Source organism: Schistocerca cancellata, chromosome 9, assembly GCF_023864275.1.
Source record: "Schistocerca cancellata isolate TAMUIC-IGC-003103 chromosome 9, iqSchCanc2.1, whole genome shotgun sequence".
Taxonomy (NCBI): Eukaryota; Metazoa; Arthropoda; class Insecta; order Orthoptera; family Acrididae; genus Schistocerca; species Schistocerca cancellata.
Genome location: NC_064634.1, coordinates 304,497,214 through 304,516,495, shown reverse-complemented (window position 1 = coordinate 304,516,495; position 19,282 = coordinate 304,497,214). Strand labels below are relative to the sequence as shown.

The 19,282-nt window shown below is 43.1% G+C and overlaps 1 protein-coding gene across 2 annotated transcripts in view; it reads right to left on the bottom strand.

Annotated features, from left to right (window-relative positions):
- Positions 1–972: 972 nt before the first annotated feature.
- The window catches only part of LOC126100566 (uncharacterized), a 73,469-nt gene continuing 55,159 nt past the window's right edge, over positions 973–19,282 (bottom strand). For both annotated transcript variants that reach the window (XM_049911183.1, XM_049911184.1), the window contains one exon: positions 973–1,500. In XM_049911183.1, the coding sequence (XP_049767140.1) occupies positions 1,220–1,500 (281 nt within the window). In that variant the 3' untranslated portion in view covers positions 973–1,219. The remainder of the gene's footprint in view (positions 1,501–19,282) is intronic.

Genomic DNA, 19,282 nt, shown 5'->3' with positions numbered 1-19,282 from the left:
AGCACGCTTACCAAATTACAGGATAACGGCGCGAAATTTCGATTTGTTATTACAAATTTAGGGTTTTCATTTGACTCACTCTCGTAGACAAGCTAAACAGCATATTTACTTACATCTTTTATTTAAAGAATCTCTCAATAGCGTGCTATCATTCCATTATTACACAAGTACTTATAACCAGTAGAATAATAAACATCTGCGAAACGAAAAGGCAGACGAAGCACTTCAGTGGTCTTCGGATGGCGCCTAACTTGGATAGCGAGCGAAATGATTCGGCTGTAAGATCAGAGTTGGTTCGGAAGCCTCGGAAGACAGACATGTCTGCCGCACTCAGTGTTAGTTAAGACTTTATTAGCAATGTATGGTTATTTGGACATATGGTTGAGGACAGTGTAATATTAATTACGGAAATATGCAGTTCATTAATTTGTTGAAGAATAGAAATCATTTGTGACTCTGAAAGGATTGTAACTGTGCGGTTTCTCATGTTCTGCCAATAAAAATCGAGTGGCCTCTCGTATAAACAAACTGATTGGAAATTTAATCCTTTCTAAAATAATAGTTCCTCGCAAAGAGTTTCTTACACCTTCAAGATTACGGATTCACGACCTACGTGCTGTTTTCTGCGCATAGGGCAACAACTGTAGAAGACTGCAGGTTTGTGAACTTTTATTAGAACTTATGCATTCCATTCTGGGCGGTGGAAGCAAATAGGCACCTCGCGTGTACTGCAATCTTAGTACAAATGAGATCAGTGACACGTCATCTGTGGAAACACAGAGGAGCTGTGAAAGAGAGAAATATTTTTGAGGGAAAGGGGATTTATCGTATGTACGTAAATATATCACCGTATCACTTCTCCCTCCCTCTCCCTCTTTTTCAACTTGCTTAGCTGCCACAAGAATTCTATGCTACAGGCTTGTGACACTTTGTTGGGCGATGGGATCAGTATTGAAGTTCAATGGGTCTTCAAAGTCCATGGCTGCCTCTGATAGAATGACAGTGTCATCAACAAATCTTATTATTTTTATTTCTGCACTTTACCTTACAAGAGGAAAATAAAATAGGCTTAATGTCATAGGTGGAAAATAAAACAGCAATTACAGGAAAGCACACAGAATCAAATTTACAAACTTTAAAATTGGGAACACAGTAATGAATGAAATAAAATTTGGACTCAGAACAGTTTTCTAAAGTTGATCTCTGAAGCAATGATAAGTTAAGCGATTGGTAACCGGCCCGCAAATTTGTCAGGCTGCGAAAGCACCGGCTGGCTAGGGGTGGCTTCGCGCTTCGCCAGCACGCAGAGGTGAGTCTTGCCGCGGACAGAGTAGACGAACTGAGCGCCGTCGGAAAGAGAAGAACCAGAGTAGCCAGGGGAGTCCACGCAGGCGGCGGGAGGCGTTTCCAGCACGAGAACGCTTCCCTCAGGCCGCAGAGTTGCCCCCATCTCTCTGGAGGACTTCTCCAGCATCTCGTGTAGCCTAGCCTCCGCATCTGCTGGAAAGTAGGTGTCATTAGTCCGACGCGAGCAACAACTGTGTCATTGCTGAAATGTAAGCAAAATTCACAAGATGCATCTTCATCAAAAGCTGCGAGCGTCTTTCTAAAAGGTACAGAAAGTCCTGCTCTGACGAGCGCTGCACCTCCGACCGTGTGTCATACAGCTTCCTGATCACAGCCGCGTGGTCTTGGGCGCCTTGTCACGGTTCACTCGGCTCCCCCCCCATCGGAGGTTCGAGTCCTCGCTCGGGAATGTGTGTGTGTGTGTGTGTGTGTGTGTGTTGTCCTTAGCGTAAGTTAATGTTAGATTAAGTAGTGTGTAAGCCTAGGGACCGATTACCTTAGCAGTTTGATCCCATAGGAACTTACCACCACCTAACCATTGGCGCCTGTATGACGTGGGCCCCTAAAACAATCTATTACCCTGTCATAGAACTTTGTCAGATAACTCTTATAAAGAAGGTTTTATTGAACTTTTGGCGGTGTAGTGCGGTACTTTTATCATATCTTTTATAAAAATTAGAGCGCTATACTAGCTTTTATATAAGGTTGTAGAGGTCTTTGACAGTGTTATACATGTCTAACATCACTGTTAATCTGTGTGAATCCATGTGTCACAAAATTAACGATACTGTCAAGTATAAAGTTCGTATTGTAATACGATTTCCTAACAAAAATAAACAAACAAATAAAAATTCAAATAACGCCCTATCGAAATTCACAGACAGATAATCGAAGCATATGAAAATGTGATGAATGAAGCTTCAGTATGAAAATGGTTCATCATCTTTAATGGCGAACGTACGAATATTCGCGATGAAGAATGATATGGCTGACTTTCAACTGTATATCACAAAGGATTTGCTTCGGTCATTTATGTGGGATGTTATAATGAGAAACGGCCAATTTGTGTGCTTGATGGGTGAGCCGAATCAACCTGGGTAATGTTATCTCAAGAAGATTAAATACGAAAGATTCTGAAGCCAAATTTATCGTTTTACATAGCAAAAGTAAGAACAAGGCAAATCTACTCACTATTTTCGTTATGCAAATCTTTAGTGAACACTATTTTCTCGTGAAACTGATTGAAGGAATGAAAGGGTTATCTATTGCTTAGCCGGCCGGAGTGGCCGAGCGGTTCTAGGCGCTACAGTCTGGAACCGCGCGACCGCTACGGTCGCAGGTTCGAATCCTGCCTCGGGCATGGATGTGTATGATGTCCTTAGGTTAGTTAGGTTTAAGTAGTTCTACGTTCTAGGGGAGTGATGACCTCAGAAGTTAAGTCGCATAGTGCTCAGAGCCAATGGAATTTTCTGATGCTTCATAAGTAGTTTCGAATACAATAATTATATTATCAACATACCGAGCATTGAAGCTAATGCTACTTTTTAGCTCACAATTACTCTTGAAGAAATCTTCTTCAAATGGTTGAAATGGCTCTGAGAACTATGGGACTTAACATCTGAGGTCATCAGTCACCTAAAACTTAGAACTACTTAAACCTAACTAACCTAAGGATATCACACACATCCATACCCGAGGCAGGATTCGAATCTGTGACCGTAGTAGTCGCGCGGTGCCGGACTGAAGCCCCTAGAACCGCTCGGCCACCACGGCTGGCTAGAAATCTTCTTCGTGGGAATTTATGAACATGTCTACTAAAATTCCGGCTAGGGGCCTACCCTTGTCCAAGCCAAAAAGGCTGCACATATAATTTATTGTTAAACTTAAAGTAATTGTGTTTAAGACGTTGGTCTTTTTCGTCCTAATACACATCATGACTCGGTTACTCCGTTATCCCCGAAGAATTACCGGGTAGAGAGAAATTTGGTTATAAACTGTTACCAGTAATAATGGCTACGAACCGTCATTAGCTGACCGGATATTGAACAATAAAACCGCTAAAAAATGTTCCACTCTATGAGATTATAAACTGGTAAGGAAGGTAAAGAAGGAGTAATTTATTTTCCCATGTAGTTCCCAGGAAACATTTTTAATAAGGTAAACTGCCGACTTACTAAGAAATACAGCTGTAAAGTTTCGTTTTCTAATAATAACAGTCTTGGAAAAGGTGTAATTCAGGCCACAAAGCGTAACGACGAACCATTTTCTCACTTTGGCATCTATACATTGAGGTGATAAAAGTCATGGGTTAGCGATATGCACATATACAGATGGCGACAGTATTAAGTACGTAAGGTATAAAACGGCAGAACATTGGCGGAGCTATCATTTGTACTCAGGTGACACATGTGAAAAAGTTTCCGACGTGATTATGGTCTCACGGCGGGAAACAGACTTTGAACACGGAATACTAGTTGGAGCTAGACACATGGAACACTCCATTTTGGAAATCGATAGAGAATTCAATATTCTCAGATCCACGTTGTCAAGCGTGTGCCAAGAACATCAAATTTCGGTCATTATCTCTTACCGCGGACAACGCAGTGGCCGACGGTCATCACTTAACAATCTAGAGCAGAGGCGTTTGTGTAGAGTTATCAGTGCTAACAGACGAGCAACACTGAGTGAAATAATCGCAGAAATCATTGAGAGACGTATGACGGCGATATCCGTTAGGACAGCGGGGCGAAATTTGGTGTTAATGGGTTATGGCAGCAGACGACGGACACGAGTGCCTCTGCTAACAGCACAGTCTGCAGCGACTTTCTTGGGATCGTGGTATTATTGGTTGGATCTTAGACGACTGGAAGACCGTAGCCTGGGCAGATAAGTCGCGATTTCAGCTGGTAAGAGCTGATGGTAGGGTATGAGTATGGCATAGACCCTATGGATCCATGGACCCAACAAGCCACTGTGCAAGCTGATGGGGGATCTATAATGGCTTGGGCTGTGTTTAGACGGAATGGATTGGGCCCTCTGGTTCAATTGAACCGATCATTAACTGGAAATGGTTATGTTCGGCTACCTGGAGACCATTTGCATCCTTTCATGGACTTCATGCTCCCAAACAACGATGGAATTTTATATGAATGACAACGCGCCATGTCATCGGGCCACAACTGTTCTCAGTTAGTTTGAAGAACGTTCTGGAAAATTCGAGAGAATGATCTAGCCATCCAGATCGCCCGACATGAATCGCATCGAACATTTATGAGATGTAATCGGGAGGTCAGTTCGCGCACAAATCCTGCACCAGCAACAGTTCCGCAATTTTGGACCTCTACAGAGGCAACATAGTTAAGTATTTCTGCAGGGGACTTCCATCGAGTAGTTGAGTCCATGCCATGTCGAGTTGCTGCGCTGGAAAAACGAGATCCCACACGATATTAGGAGATATCCCATGACTTATCACCATAGTGCAAAATAAGGTATAATGATTGTCTCTGTTTCTGTATAGAACGGACAGGAAGAGCAGTCAGAGGTAGATTCAAAGAACATTTATTGGGTAAAGCACGTTGTATCGTTCGTGGCTCTACTTATGCCATCTCACACAATGTGCACACTCCCCTACTAAATTGGAAAACGCGGTTGTTGTGCATAGGAAAGAGAATTATATTAGATTGCATTTGCTGGAGGAATATCAAATATTTAAGCACAATCCCAGTTATATATTCTTTATTATTAACGATCAATTACAGCTTAAAAAAGGAAAGCTTTTCGACAGGTTTCGGCCTGTTTGTAAATTGACATAGCAGCTACATCGGGTGTTCCTCACAGTTTCGACATGTTATTTTTCAATACGCACTGTGTCGTTATATTACTTTAATGTGTGTCGTAGTTTTGTTCACCATTTGCATAAATTTAAATGCTTTTCATAATTTATTTTTTTAAATTTTTGTTATGTTAGTGATTCTGTAATGTTACGTAGTTTTATTAACATGACAGGTGTCCTTTGTGGCAGAGCCGCTTCTTATGTGAGCTCCAGCTGTTGCAAGTTTCCTGTTGGCTTGTCACTTCTGTCCCGTTAGGTGTCTGTTTGTCTGTATTATCCACGTCTACCTTAGGTTTTATAAGGGGAGTTCAAAAAGAAACGAGCCGGAGGCATAATTACAGAACCCAATACCTGTATCTTAGAAGTACTGACTCTGGCTGTTGAGAAACTTGTCCCTCTGTGACACAAGGCAGTGAATGGCTGTCTCATAAAATTTCTGGGGCTGCGATGTTAACCAGTTCCGCAAGTACAGCTGGACGTCGTCGTACGAGGTGAAACGTTTGCTCCTCGCAGCCTTTTTAAGGGGACCAAAAACGACGTAATCACAGGGAGAGAGAGAGGTCCGGACTGTATGGAGGGTGGCCGAGAACCTCCCATTTGAATTTCTGCAGGAGTGCCTCGACTGTGTTGGCCGTATTGGCCGTATGAGGCATTGCATTGTCGTGGCTCAGAATGCCCCCACGGGTGAGACTGCCTGTTCGTTTTGATTTGATCGCTTGGCGAAGGGTGGTCAAGGTTTTCGAGTAACGTTGGGCATTCATTGTTGCCCTGTGCTGCAGGAAGTGAATCAGAAGGGGGCTATCTTGGTCGAAGAAGAACGCCAGCATAACCTTTCCTGCACTTGTGTGGATGGCCTTGGCTTTTTTTTGGTGGTGGTGGTGATCCTGGATGCTTCCACTGGAGACTTTGTCCTTTTTATTCTGGTTCGATGTGATGACACCATGACTCATCTCCAGCCACCACTCGTGCCAGGAACGCACTCCCTTCCCGAGCATAGCACTGCAGATGAGCAAGGCAGGGGGCCATTCGACATGCTTCCTGGTGTGGTTGAAGACTGTGGGGCACCCTTTGAGCACACACTTCGTGCATGTGCAGTCGTTCTTCGTGATGGTGTGGACGCTTCCGGCGCTCAATCCGACCATGGCGGCTGTGGCTTTCACTGTCACTCGGCGGTCCTGGGTAATTAGTGCATCCACCAGCTGGACGATGTCATCGGTAGTGCAATGTGGTACTCCCGACAGTGCATCGTCGGCTAACGACACCCTTCCTTCCCTGAAGCGCTTGTGTTACGCCTTGTCCCTTGTAAGGGACATGAAGTCTTCGCCGTACACTTGTGACATTCCCCGATGAACGTCCGTTCCGCTGTCAGAAAACGAACAACACCTCTTTGCTCTTCTGTTGATGCCCCTATGTCACTGTCTGCAATGCGACTGGCAGCATTGGACGATTGATGCACTCTGCTGCTAGCTCTGTATAGTCACGTGACGAGCACGCGAGCCCTTTAGCGACGGGCTGTGAACTTCCACGCTGTGGCCGGAACCACATCTCGTTACACACCCCACGATATTACCCTCCTGTCACCGGTTTGCTCATTCCAGACTCCGGCTCGTTTGTTTTTGAACACTTTTTATACAAGGATCATTTTCCTGTTGACTGAGCTTTATGACTTCGTTTCTCTCCTCTGACAATATGTAACACGTAAGTTGATCTTATACTTCCAATGTACGTAATTTTTGATGTTTCTCTTTTCTGCACGTATGACTTCCATGTAATGGTTGTAATGTATCCTATTTTTAGGTATTATTACGTCCTCTGAGGAAGACAGGTTCACATTTGTCGAAACTTGCGTAAAGGCTTGAATAAACATTTGACGTGTAACTGGATGGCTGTATTATTCCCACTGTATCCATAAAGGTAGAGTGTTTTTCTGGGGCAGTTTTGGGTGCTGAATGGGTAACATTCAGTCATGTACAATTTTGACACAAAATGAGAATTTCGGCGAGGTACGCAAAATGTACATCTACATCTGTATGGATACACTGCAGATCACACTTAGGTGCCTGACAGAGGGTCCATCGAATCACCTTCACAATAATTCTCTGTTATTCCACTCTCGAGCAGCGCTCGGAAAAAGCGAATACATCTGTCTTTCCGTGGAACTATGATGATCGTTTTCCCCTTTGTAAGGCAGCGTCAACAAAATATTTTCGAATTCGGAGGAGAAAGTTGGTGATGGGAATTTCTTGAGAAGATCCTGCCGTAAAGAAAAATGCGCTGTTTTAAATTATATCCACCCCAAATCCTAGGTCATGTCCCTGACACTGTCTCCCCTATTTCTCGATAATACAAAACATGCTGATTTTCTTTTAACTTTCTCGATATACTCCTTTAATTCTATCTGGGATCCCACACCGCGAAGCAGTACTCCAAAACAGGACGGACAAGCATGGTGTAGGCAATCTCTTTAGTGCATATGTTGCTTCTGCTAAACCATCTGACAATAAATCGCAGTCTTCGGTTCGCCTTCCTCATCACAGTTTCTATGCATTCTTTTTGGATTAAGTTGTTCGTAATTGTAATTCCTAGGTATTCAGTTGAATTTACGGCCTTTAGATTTGATTGATTTATATTTTAAACCAAGTTTAACGTATTCCTTTTAACACTTAATTGGATGACCTCACACTCTCCATTTTTAGGGTCAATTTTCGCACCGTTCACATATCTTCTCTAAATTGTTTTGCAATTTGTTTTGATCTTCTGATGACTTCACTTGGCGATAAAAGACGGCGCCATTTGCAGACAACTTAAGACGGCTGCCCAGATTGTCTCCTAAATCATTTATATAGACAAGGAACGGAAAAGAACCTGTAACATTACCTTGGGCAACGACAGAAATCACTTCTGTTTAAATCGATGATTTTCTTTCAGTTACTACGAACTGCGACTTCTCTGACAGCTGTTCTTCATCCGAATTCTTCGTCGTCTTTGATGAAAGAGTTTCGGAAGGCTGTATTTAGTAACTCCGCTTTAGCAGCACTGTCGTCGATAGCATTTCCATTGCTATCGCGCAGAGAAGGCAATGATTGTGTCTTGCCGCTAGCATACTTTATATACGACCAGAATCGCTTTAGATGTTCTGCCAGGTTTTGGGACAAAATTTCGTTGTGGAAACTATTATCAGCGTCTCGCAAATTGTATCAATTTAATCTATATAATGACGCCAGTATTGTTTTGTGAATGTTTGCAATGTGACCTACCACAAAAAAAAATGTTTCATTGTAACGTCTATTATACTGCCACCTACATATTACCGTGATAATGTAATTTCAAGGTCTATGTTTGCTTTACACATAACTTTTCACGTAAACTTCAGCAACGGCTGATAAGTCACCTGGCTCTTTGCGAACGTCATGTCTTCAAGAGGGTATATTAATTATTCTGACCGCTTCTGTTACATCTGTGGCAAACATCCAACGAAAACGCAGCAGCGGACAATTTCATACGTTTTCAAAGAAGCATATTTTTACGTACTTTGGCGTAAAGATTGAGAATCGGGGCAAGTCGTAGGCCCCACATTGAATGTGTTCGAATTGTGAGGAAGGAAAACCAATAGGGATATCCGTTATCCAATCTTTGATTCTGCGTTACGTCCTGTGCTTCACGGATCTGATGTTTCTGTATCTCTTCCGCCTGATAATTTCGATGAAGTGCTTCCATTTTCTGCTACTGAGACGGATGAGAGTTCTGATGAGGATATGAAGTGGGCCACAATAGTTTTCACCATCCGAATTGAACGATATGACCAGAGACCTGGCACTCCTAAAAGATGTAGCACAGCTGTTAGCCTCTAGGCTATAGGAAAAGGACATGGTGGGCTTTGGAACTTTTTTTCTGTTGATTCAGAAGCAGAAAAACAGATTTCCTTCCTTACTTTTTTCATGACGATGATATTATGTATTGTTGAAAACTGGTACAGATATGCTTCCATACCTGATGAATATTCAACACATTTGAAAGAGAAGTGTGATTCTTTGGCCTTCATCCTGGTCAAACTTAAGTATAGGAATTGACTATTTGTGGGGATTTCAAACAAGTCAGGATGGTGACTGTGCCAAATACGTCTGCTTCCAATAGGAATGGGGCAGCCTTGCAAAAGACAAGCACTGATATTAGAAAATCTTGCCAATTAGTACGACAAACGTTGAAGAGAATAGAGTACTGTTCGATTCTTTGGCGGATTCCAAATAATATCTTCTGCCTCGACTTCTCACAAAATTTTATGCTATGAAATTATAAACGTCCTACCAAAAGATGGTGACGCTTTCAAATAAATGATGAGTGAATTATAGCAGCTATCAGAAGCCAAGATGAAATAAGAGGTTTTCGTTGGGTCTGACGATCAGAAACTAATTAACGAAGATAAAATGGATGAAATTTAAAGACCATGTTAGATATTCTTTAAACAGAGATGAAGTTTTCTCGGGTCGTCAGCCGAGTCAAGGTGTCGTTCTGCGGCAACGTTTCGATAAGTTTCCTACTCATCACCTTCAGGCCTGTCGAAACGTTGCCGCAGAACGACACTTTGACTCAATTGACAACCCGAGAAGACTTCATCATCGAGATTCACCAAGAAAGCCTGCATTCCCATATATTCCTTAAAGAAATTGACACAAGTTTTCTCGGCAACTGCAAACATCTTCATTACAAGAGCATAGAAACGTGCTGGTTAATTTCAAAGTAATGGATGCCTCAGTGAGCTTTAAGCTGCATATTCTGAACTCCAGCGTCAACTGCTTTCCTGAAAATCATGGTGTTATGATTGGGGGACAAGGAGAATGGTTCCATCAAGACATTAAATAACTGCAACGGAAGTAAAAGGGTCGATGTAATAATAGAATGGCAATTGACTGCTGCTGAAAGCTCCCCATGCAGTGCCTTCAGGTACAATAAAGAAGAAAACGCGACGGAGATTTGAAGGGGGAAAACTCTGTACGTCCGAGCTTCACTTTATCCACCGACCACCGTGTCATTCTCAGTCCACAGCCGTCACTGGATGCGGGTGTGGAGGGTCATGTGGTCAGCACACTGCTCTCGAGAGGGAAGAGACTTAATATCTATGCTTTGTATCAGTTCTACAGAACACAATACTCCATTGTTATGTTAGGAGTATCTTGTTTTAACATGTATTATTATTATTATTAAAGCTTTATCGAATATATGTGTTTAGCATGAATTTTCTAGGTCGTCATCATTCCTTCCTGGAAATGCCTCAAGTGATATGGGGAAACGGTTAGCATTTCTGAACTTAGGATATGAAAAGTCAATAGGATCACCTAATATGGAACAATAGTAAAGTATAAATTTGTAGGCCAATGTATGCAACCTGCAGCTGGAACTGTGCACCACGAATAATGATCTGAGTTAACCGTTTAGTAATATACACTCCTGGAAATGGAAAAAAGAACACATTGACACCGGTGTGTCAGACCCACCATACTTGCTCCGGACACTGCGAGAGGGCTGTACAAGCAATGATCACACGCACGGCACAGCGGACACACCAGGAACCGCGGTGTTGGCCGTCGAATGGCGCTAGCTGCGCAGCATTTGTGCACCGCCGCCGTCGCAACCGTCTTCATGAAGCTGGGCTATGGTCCCGCACACCGTTAGGCCGTCTTCCGCTCACGCCCCAACATCGTGCAGCCCGCCTCCAGTAGAGTCGCGACAGGCGTGAATGGAGGGACGAATGGAGACGTGTCGTCTTCAGCGATGAGAGTCGCTTCTGCCTTGGTGCCAATGATGGTCGTATGCGTGTTTGGCGCCGTGCAGGTGAGCGCCACAATCAGGACTGCATACGACCGAGGCACACAGGGCCAACACCCGGCGTCATGGTGTGGGGAGCGATCTCCTACACTGGCCGTACACCACTGCTGATCGTCGAGGGGACACTGAATAGTGCACGGTACATCCAAACCGTCATCGAACCCATCGTTCTACCATTCCTAGGCCGGCAAGGGAACTTGCTGTTCCAACAGGACAATGCACGTCCGCATGTATCCCGTGCCACCCAACGTGCTCTAGAAGGTGTAAGTCAACTACCCTGGCCAGCAAGATCTCCGGATCTGTCCCCCATTGAGCATGTTTGGGACTGCATGAAGCGTCGTCTCACGTGGTCTGCACGTCCAGCACGAACGCTGGTCCAACTGAGGCGCCAGGTGGAAATGGCATGGCAAGCCGTTCCACAGGACTACATCCAGCATCTCTACGATCGTCTCCATGGGAGAATAGCAGCCTGCATTGCTGCGAAAGGTGGATATACACTGTATTAGTGCCGACATTGTGCATGCTCTGTTGCCTGTGTCTATGTGCCTGTGGTTCTGTCAGTGTGATCATGTGATGTATCTGACCACAGGAATGTGTCAATAAAGTTTCCCCTTCCTGGGACAATGAATTCACGGTGTTCTTATTTCAATTTCCAGGAGTGTAGATATTACCTCCTTTTTACCAACTCCCATCCTTTTGAGGGTGGGCGGTTATTACCACCACAGTGGTTCTTTCCAGATAATAAGTTATATGTATAACGAGTTTGGTTGAAATTGATCCCGTGTTCTAGGAGGAGGGGTGGAACATACATACACTAAACAATTTTTATAAATATATAGACATACTAGACTTTCACCTATGCTTTCACTGTGCATGGCACATATTTTGACACATCTCTTTCACCATCTCTTTCTCCTCCTACTTCCTTTCTATTCATTTCTTCTCTCATCTCTCTGTCCATCTCCTCCTCCCTCCTTTTTCTGACCGAGTCCTTCTAGCCCCTCTCTCTCACCATCTCCTACTTCACCTCTTTCTGTCCATCTCCTCCTCCCTCCACTCTGTCTACTTGTCAACCCCTCCCTCTTCTCCTTCTGTCCATATCACCTTTCCATCTCTACCTGTACATCTACTGTCCCACTCTGTTGGCCCATGTCCTCCTCCCCCCCCCCCCCCGCCACTCTCACACTGTCCATCTTTTACACACACCTCTCTCTGTCCATCTACATCTATCGATCGCCTCCACACCTCTCTCAATGCTCAGCTGAGCCCATCTGGATATATGCCCTTTGGAACACATCCTCAAACTACCCACATAACATACAAGTAATGCAGGGCAGCCTAGATTTTAGGGTTATGTACCCTTTTCACCCCATCCCCCCACAGCATTGTAATGTCTCAAAGTTAAGTATTATCATTTATTTTCTATAAATAAAATTCGTTAATATGATTTGCTTGAATTCTTGTCTAGCGATCCGGAAAAGCAGGTTTCCTAGGCACCCTATATTAGACGATTAGACAGTACACAACATTGGCGACGAGGATGGAATCCGTTGATCTCCTCGTCGCCAATGTTGTGTTGCAAGTTGACACTTGATCTTGTGGAATTGGTGCACTGCTTTCGCACAGAATTGGTGATAAAGACAGGCCTCTTGCTTTCGCATCAAAAGTGTTGTCCAAACTTCCGCGTAACAGTTCACAAATAGAGAAAGAGTCATTGGTTATTGCGTATTGTGTCACCAAATTCCAACACTATTTGTATGGCCAAAAATTCTACTTAGTAACGCATCACAAGCCATTGAAATCCTTGTTTCAACCGCCGAAACCGGGTCCTGAACGAACTACCCAAAAATTGCAACGATGGGCTTTGCTGTTGTCTCAATACCAGTACGAGATTGTGTATATTAGACGAGTGGGCGGTACGCAACAGATTCATGGAGTCAATTCCCTAATTCCCTCCAGCATTACTTTAGACTTTAGTCGGGTCAATGCCATGTCATGTTTCGGCACTTCTGCATGCTCGCGGCGGCTCTACCCGATATTAGGTAGGTATACCAGTTTCTCTGGTTCTTCAGTGTATATCTAATTGAACCTTGATTCGGAACCCATGCTAATCCGCAGACGTCCTTGTAAATGAGGACGTAAATGAGAACCTTCGTTCATTTTTTTCTCCGCAAATACGCGGATTTTTCCTCTTATAGAACGTTGGTCCATTAGAGTGGACCTCCTAGTTCTTAGTTTAACAATAGAACGTGGCATCCTGCAAATAAAAATTCGTGTGATAGATAATAGTTTGTCATACATTGAAAATGGCTGCTTCAACAAACCAGAAGGGTTTATAAATAATTAATATCCCTAAAGGTTTGACTGAAAATATGTGTTTTTATACAGAGTTCGCCGACTACTCTAGATTATGAGCATTAGTTCACATCTGCTTAAATTCATTTCATTATTGTGAAATTACACACTTTCTGAGGATTTTCGTACGTGGAAAGTAGTTAGATGTTCCACAACCAATGGTAGTGAAACTCTATAATGAAAACATGGGCGATGTTTCTCTATGTGACAGATTTTCATCATATTACAGATGTTACATCCGCACAGGAAAATAGCCGGTATGGATTTTTAATCATTTTATATACCACGTAATTGTCAATTGTTGGGTGATGTATCACAGATAGTGGCCGGCCGCTGCGGTCGAGCGGTTCTAGGCGCCTCAGTCCGGTACCACGCTGCTGCTATGGTCGCAGGTTCAAATCCTGCCTCGGGCATGGATGTGTGTGATGTCCTTCGGTAGTTCTAAGTCTAATTCTAAGTCTAAGTCTAATTGAAATGGCCTGGGAGTTGGGACAGGTTCCATCAGACTGGACAAAAGCAGTAATCTTTAAACATGGAAACAGAAAAGATTGTAACAACTACAGAGGTATCTCTTTAATCAGCGTTGTGGGTAAAATCTTCTCAGGTATTGTTGAAAGGAAAGTGCGAGTATTAGTTGAGGACCAAATGGATGAAAATCAGTGTGGGTTTAGGCCTCTTTGAGGTTGTCAGGACCAGATCTTTAGCTTACGGCAAATAATGGAGAGTGTTATGAGTGGAACAGGGAATTGTATCTATGCTTTATAGATCTAGAAAAGGCATATGACCGGGTTCCTAGGAGGAAGTTATTGTCTGATCTACAAGATTATGGAATAGGAGGCAAACTTTTGCAAGCAATTAAAGATCTTTACATGGATAGTCAGGCAGTAGTTAGAGTTGACGGTAAATTGAGTTCATGGTTCAGAGTAGTTTCAGGGGTAAGACAAGGCTGCAACCAGTCTCCACTGTTGTTCATATCCACTGTTGGATCATATGTTGAAAACAATAGACTGGCTGGGTGAGATTAAGATATGTGAACACAAAATAAGCAGTCTTGCATATGCGGATGACTTAGTTGTGATGGCAGATTCGATTGAAAGTTTGCAAAGTAATATTTCAGAGCTAGATCAGAAATGTAAGGACTATGGCATGAAGATTAGCATCTCCAAAACGAAAGTAATGTCAGTGGGAAAGAAATATAAACGGATTGAGTGCCAAGTAGGAAGAACAAAGTTAGAACAGGTGGACGGTTTCAAGTACTTAGGATGCATATTCTCACAGGATGGCAACATAGTGAAAGAACTGGAAGCGAGGTGTAGCAAAGCTAATGCAGTGAGCGCTCAGCTACGATCTACTCTCTTCTGCAAGAAGGAAGTCACTACCAAGACTAAGTTATCTGTGCACCGTTCAATCTTTCGACCAACTTTGTTGTATGGGAGCGAAAGCTGGGTGGATTCAGGTTACCTTATCAACAAGGTTGAGGTTATGGATATGAAAGTAGCTAGGATGATTGCAGGTACTAGTAGATGGGGACAATGGCAGGAGGGTGTCCACAATGAGGAAATCAAAGAAAAACTGGGAATGAACTCTATAGATGTAGCAGTCAGGGCGAACAGGCTTAGATGGTGGGGTCATGTTACACGCATGGGAGAAGCAAGGTTACCCAAGAGACCCATGGATTCAGCAGTAGAGGGTAGGAGGAGTCGGGGCAGACCGAGGAGAAGGTACCTGGATTCGGTTAAGAATGATTTTGAAGTAATAGGTTTAACATCAGAAGAGGCACCAATGTTAGCACTGAATAGGGGATCATGGAGGAACTGTATAAGGGGGGCTATGCTCCAGACTGAACGCTGAAAGGCATAATCAGTCTTAAATGATGATGATGATGATGATGATGAAGTCTAGGGGACTAATGACCTCAGATGTTAGGTCCCATAGTTCTTAGAGCCATTTGAACCATTCTGAACAGAGTGTGTTAAATCAGTCAAGTAGATAAAGAAAAGGTTCAAAAATGGTTCAAATGGCTCTGAGTACTATGGGACTCAACATCTGAGGTCATCAGTCCCCTAGAACTTAGGACTACTTAAACCTAACTAACCTAAGGACACCACACACATCCCTGCCCAAGGCAGGATTCGAACCAGCGACCGTAGCAGTCACGCGGTTCCGGACTGAAGCGCCTAGAACCACATGGCCACCGCGGCTGGCAAAGAAAAGGACTGTCAGCGATTGGCAATGTTATAATGAATTACAAATATGTCCTGCTAATTGCTAAGCGAAGGGATGATGATCATCATCATCATCATGATGTTTGGTTTGTGAGGCGCTCAACTGCGCACTCATCAGTGCCCATAAAAAGTCCCACTCTTTACACAGTCCAATGTAGCCACGTTTACGATTGATGATGAAATGATGAGGACAACACAAACACTCAGTCCTTTGGCAGAGAAAATCCCCCACATGGCCGGGGATCGAACCCGGAACCCCACGAAGCAGCAACACTAGTCACTAGGCCACGAGCTGTGGACACTACGCGAAGAGGACATTGTTGTACAATGAATTTCTCTGTCAGTGAAGATGCAGATGCTGTAGAAAATGTGAATAAATAGCTAAGAAGAGCTCTTTTGCAGCCAACTGCAGAAGTTGGGTTTGACAATGAGCAAAAAATGTTTGAGAGTGCAGGGAACAGGGAACAGTTCAGGAACAAGAGTCACGTGCATCAGATGTAAAATTTATTTGTATATATTGGAAAACAATTGTTTAAGAGCTTATGCAGAAAAGTAAAGATTTTTTTTACTGCCACTAGCAAATTATTACTTGCCAGAAATAATTGTGTGATACTGATTTCCTTGCATATATGAAGCTGTTTCAGAGCATCAACAAAACCTTTATTGGAAATCAGATATTTCAAAAATAATCACATTAAGAAACCTATTTTCTCTGTATGTTAGCGTATGCAGTCGACTATTTCAAATAAAATAAATATTTTACTGTAACATGAAGAGAAGATACAAAGACAAGGCTAGTAAGTTTTCACGATAAATGGGGCTGGTGGTGCACACACGTGGCCTTCCATTTATACCTTAATGGATCATTAAAAAAATTTCTAAATATTGTTTTGTTCGAAAATATGAAAAGGAAAATTTCCTGTGAATTTGTTAAATCTCAAAAGTGAAGAGGTTAAAGGTCGCAGGAATGCATCTTCAGTAGGACCATGCCTAGCAAACCACTGCGTTGTTCACACCGGTTTCGGGTCAACGACAGTTTTACTTCACGTGCTTACCCTCTATAGTTGCCTGAGAATCACTCAGTGACGTTTTCTCAGTATCCAGCACAGGAATTCCTACACACTAACCATCTTCCTATATCTTGAGTAGTACACCTTTTCCACACCATACCGGGTAGAAAATAATTATGTCTCTGCTTCGAATATGACGTTTACTCCGTACCTCATTAAACATTTTGTGTGATCGTCTCTTGTTCTATACCGGTGATCTTTCTTATGTTTTTGTGCATTATTTGTGTAACACTCCCTGTTTTATTTTTCTTAAGTCATTGATCTATTTTAAACAATGTTTTCTCTTGTCAGAGGAAAACGGGTATGAAGACTGCTTGTTTTCAGTAATATCGTTTTCTTTTCGAAATGACTGGAATGTTACCTAGATGTGCTTCCATCCTAAGCTCCCAACTGTCAGTCCTGTGGAACGGTTGCAGGACTTTGTACAATCAATCTTCCCATGATTCAGCAAGTGCTTCCCCACCCCTACCCTCTCTTTCCTTCCTTATAGGAACTACGGACTGCAGCCCACGGAATGTACGAGGTGCATTCAAGTTCTAAGGCCTCCGATTTTTTTTCTCCGGACTGGAAAGAGATAGAAACATGCGCATTGTTTTAAAATGAGGCCGCGTTCATTGTCAATACGTCCCAGAGATGGCAGCACCATACGGCAGATGGAATTTTACCGCCAGCGGCGAGAATGAGAACTGTTTTAAACACTTAAAATGGCGACGTTTTCCTTACTTGAACAGCGTGCAATCATTCGTTTTCTGAATCTGCGTGGTGTGAAACCAATTGAAATTCATCGACAGTTGAAGGAGACATGTGGTGATGGAGTTATGGATGTGTCGAAAGTGCGTTCGTGGGTGCGACAGTTTAATGAAGGCAGAACATCGTGTGACAACAAACCGAAACAACCTCGGGCTCGCACAAGCCGGTCTGACGACATGATCGAGAAAGTGGAGAGAATTGTTTTGGGGGATCGCCGAATGACTGTTGAACAGATCACCTCCAGAGTTGGCATTTCTGTGAGTTCTGTGCACACAATCCTGCATGACGACCTGAAAATGCGAAAAGTGTCATCCAGGTGGGTGCCACGAATGCTGACGGACGACCACATGGCTGCCCGTGTGGCATGTTGCCGAGCAATGTTGACGAGCAACGACAGCATGAATGGGACTTTCTTTTCGTCGGTTGTGACAATGGATGAGACGTGGATGCCATTTTTCAATCCAGAAACAAAGCGCCAGTCAGCTCAATGGAAGCACACAGATTCACCGCCACCAAAAAAATTTCGGGTAACCGCCAGTGCTGAAAAAATGATGGTGTCCATGTTCTGGGACAGCGAGGGCGTAATCCTTACCCATTGCGTTCCAAAGGGCACTACGGTAACAGGTGATTCCTACGAAAATGTTTTGAAGAACAAATTCCTTCCTGCACTGCAACAAAAACGTCCGGGAAGGGCTGCGCGTGTGCTGTTTCACCAAGACAACGCACCCGCAGATCGAGCTAACGTTACGCAACAGTTTCTTCGTGATAACAACTTTGAAGTGATTCCTCATGCTCCCTACTCACCTGACCTGGCTCCTAGTGACTTTTGGCTTTTTCCAACAATGAAAGACACTCTCCGTGGCCGCACATTCACCAGCCGTGCTGCTATTGCCTCAGCGTTTTTCCAGTGGTCAAAACAGACTCCTAAAGAAGCCTTCGCCGCTGCCATGGAATCATGGCGTCAGCGTTGTGAAAAATGTGTACGTCTGCAGGGCGATTACGTCGAGAAGTAACGCCAGTTTCATCGATTTCGCGTGAGTAGTTAATTAGAAAAAAAAACCGGCCTTAGAACTTGAATGCACCTCATAATATGTTGTCACCTTCTTATACCCTCAGGGTCCTGTTAATAGTATGTAACAGGAAGTGCCTTGTAGTTCCGTACTATTCTTATATGCACTAAGTTCGTAGCATTTATGGGAATCCAAAACACGGATCAAACTATAGAAACAGGCCACTAGATTAATAACAAAATGCCGTATATGTGGTGATTGTGATGGGTTCTATTGTATGATATGGATACATCTACTAACCTGTTATGCACATTAACAAGAACATCAGTAATTGTTCCATTAACAGCAGCATCCATAATCATCTAAATAGAGCTGTACTTACGTTTAAGGAGAAAAATAGTCAAAAAACAGCATTTTGTACCATGGAATAAAACTGTGCAATAAACTAACCAAGGTGACAGTTAAAAATCTTGAACTAAAAAATTTCCATTAAATCATACCTCTTAAGTAACACATACTACAAGGTCATGCATTATTTAGAGAACACAAAGAACAGATCATAAATATATTAACACAAATAACTAACAAACATCCGTGTTGTTCTATACTTTATGCCCTATATATAGTGCATCTTGTTGTAAAGTCTTAAGCCTCACATTTGTAACGAATGATAATCGACCTCCTTCCATTTCTCTATGCTGAACACTACATTTTGAGGGATGGTGACAATTTTCAGACAGAAGTGTGAAAACATGAACGACATCACACAAAGGCAGAAGTGTGGTAATGGTCTTGAAGCCAGGAGTTTCTGTGTAGTGTATGACATGTGTACAATGGAGTGTGTGTGTGTGTGTGTGTGTGTGTGTGTGT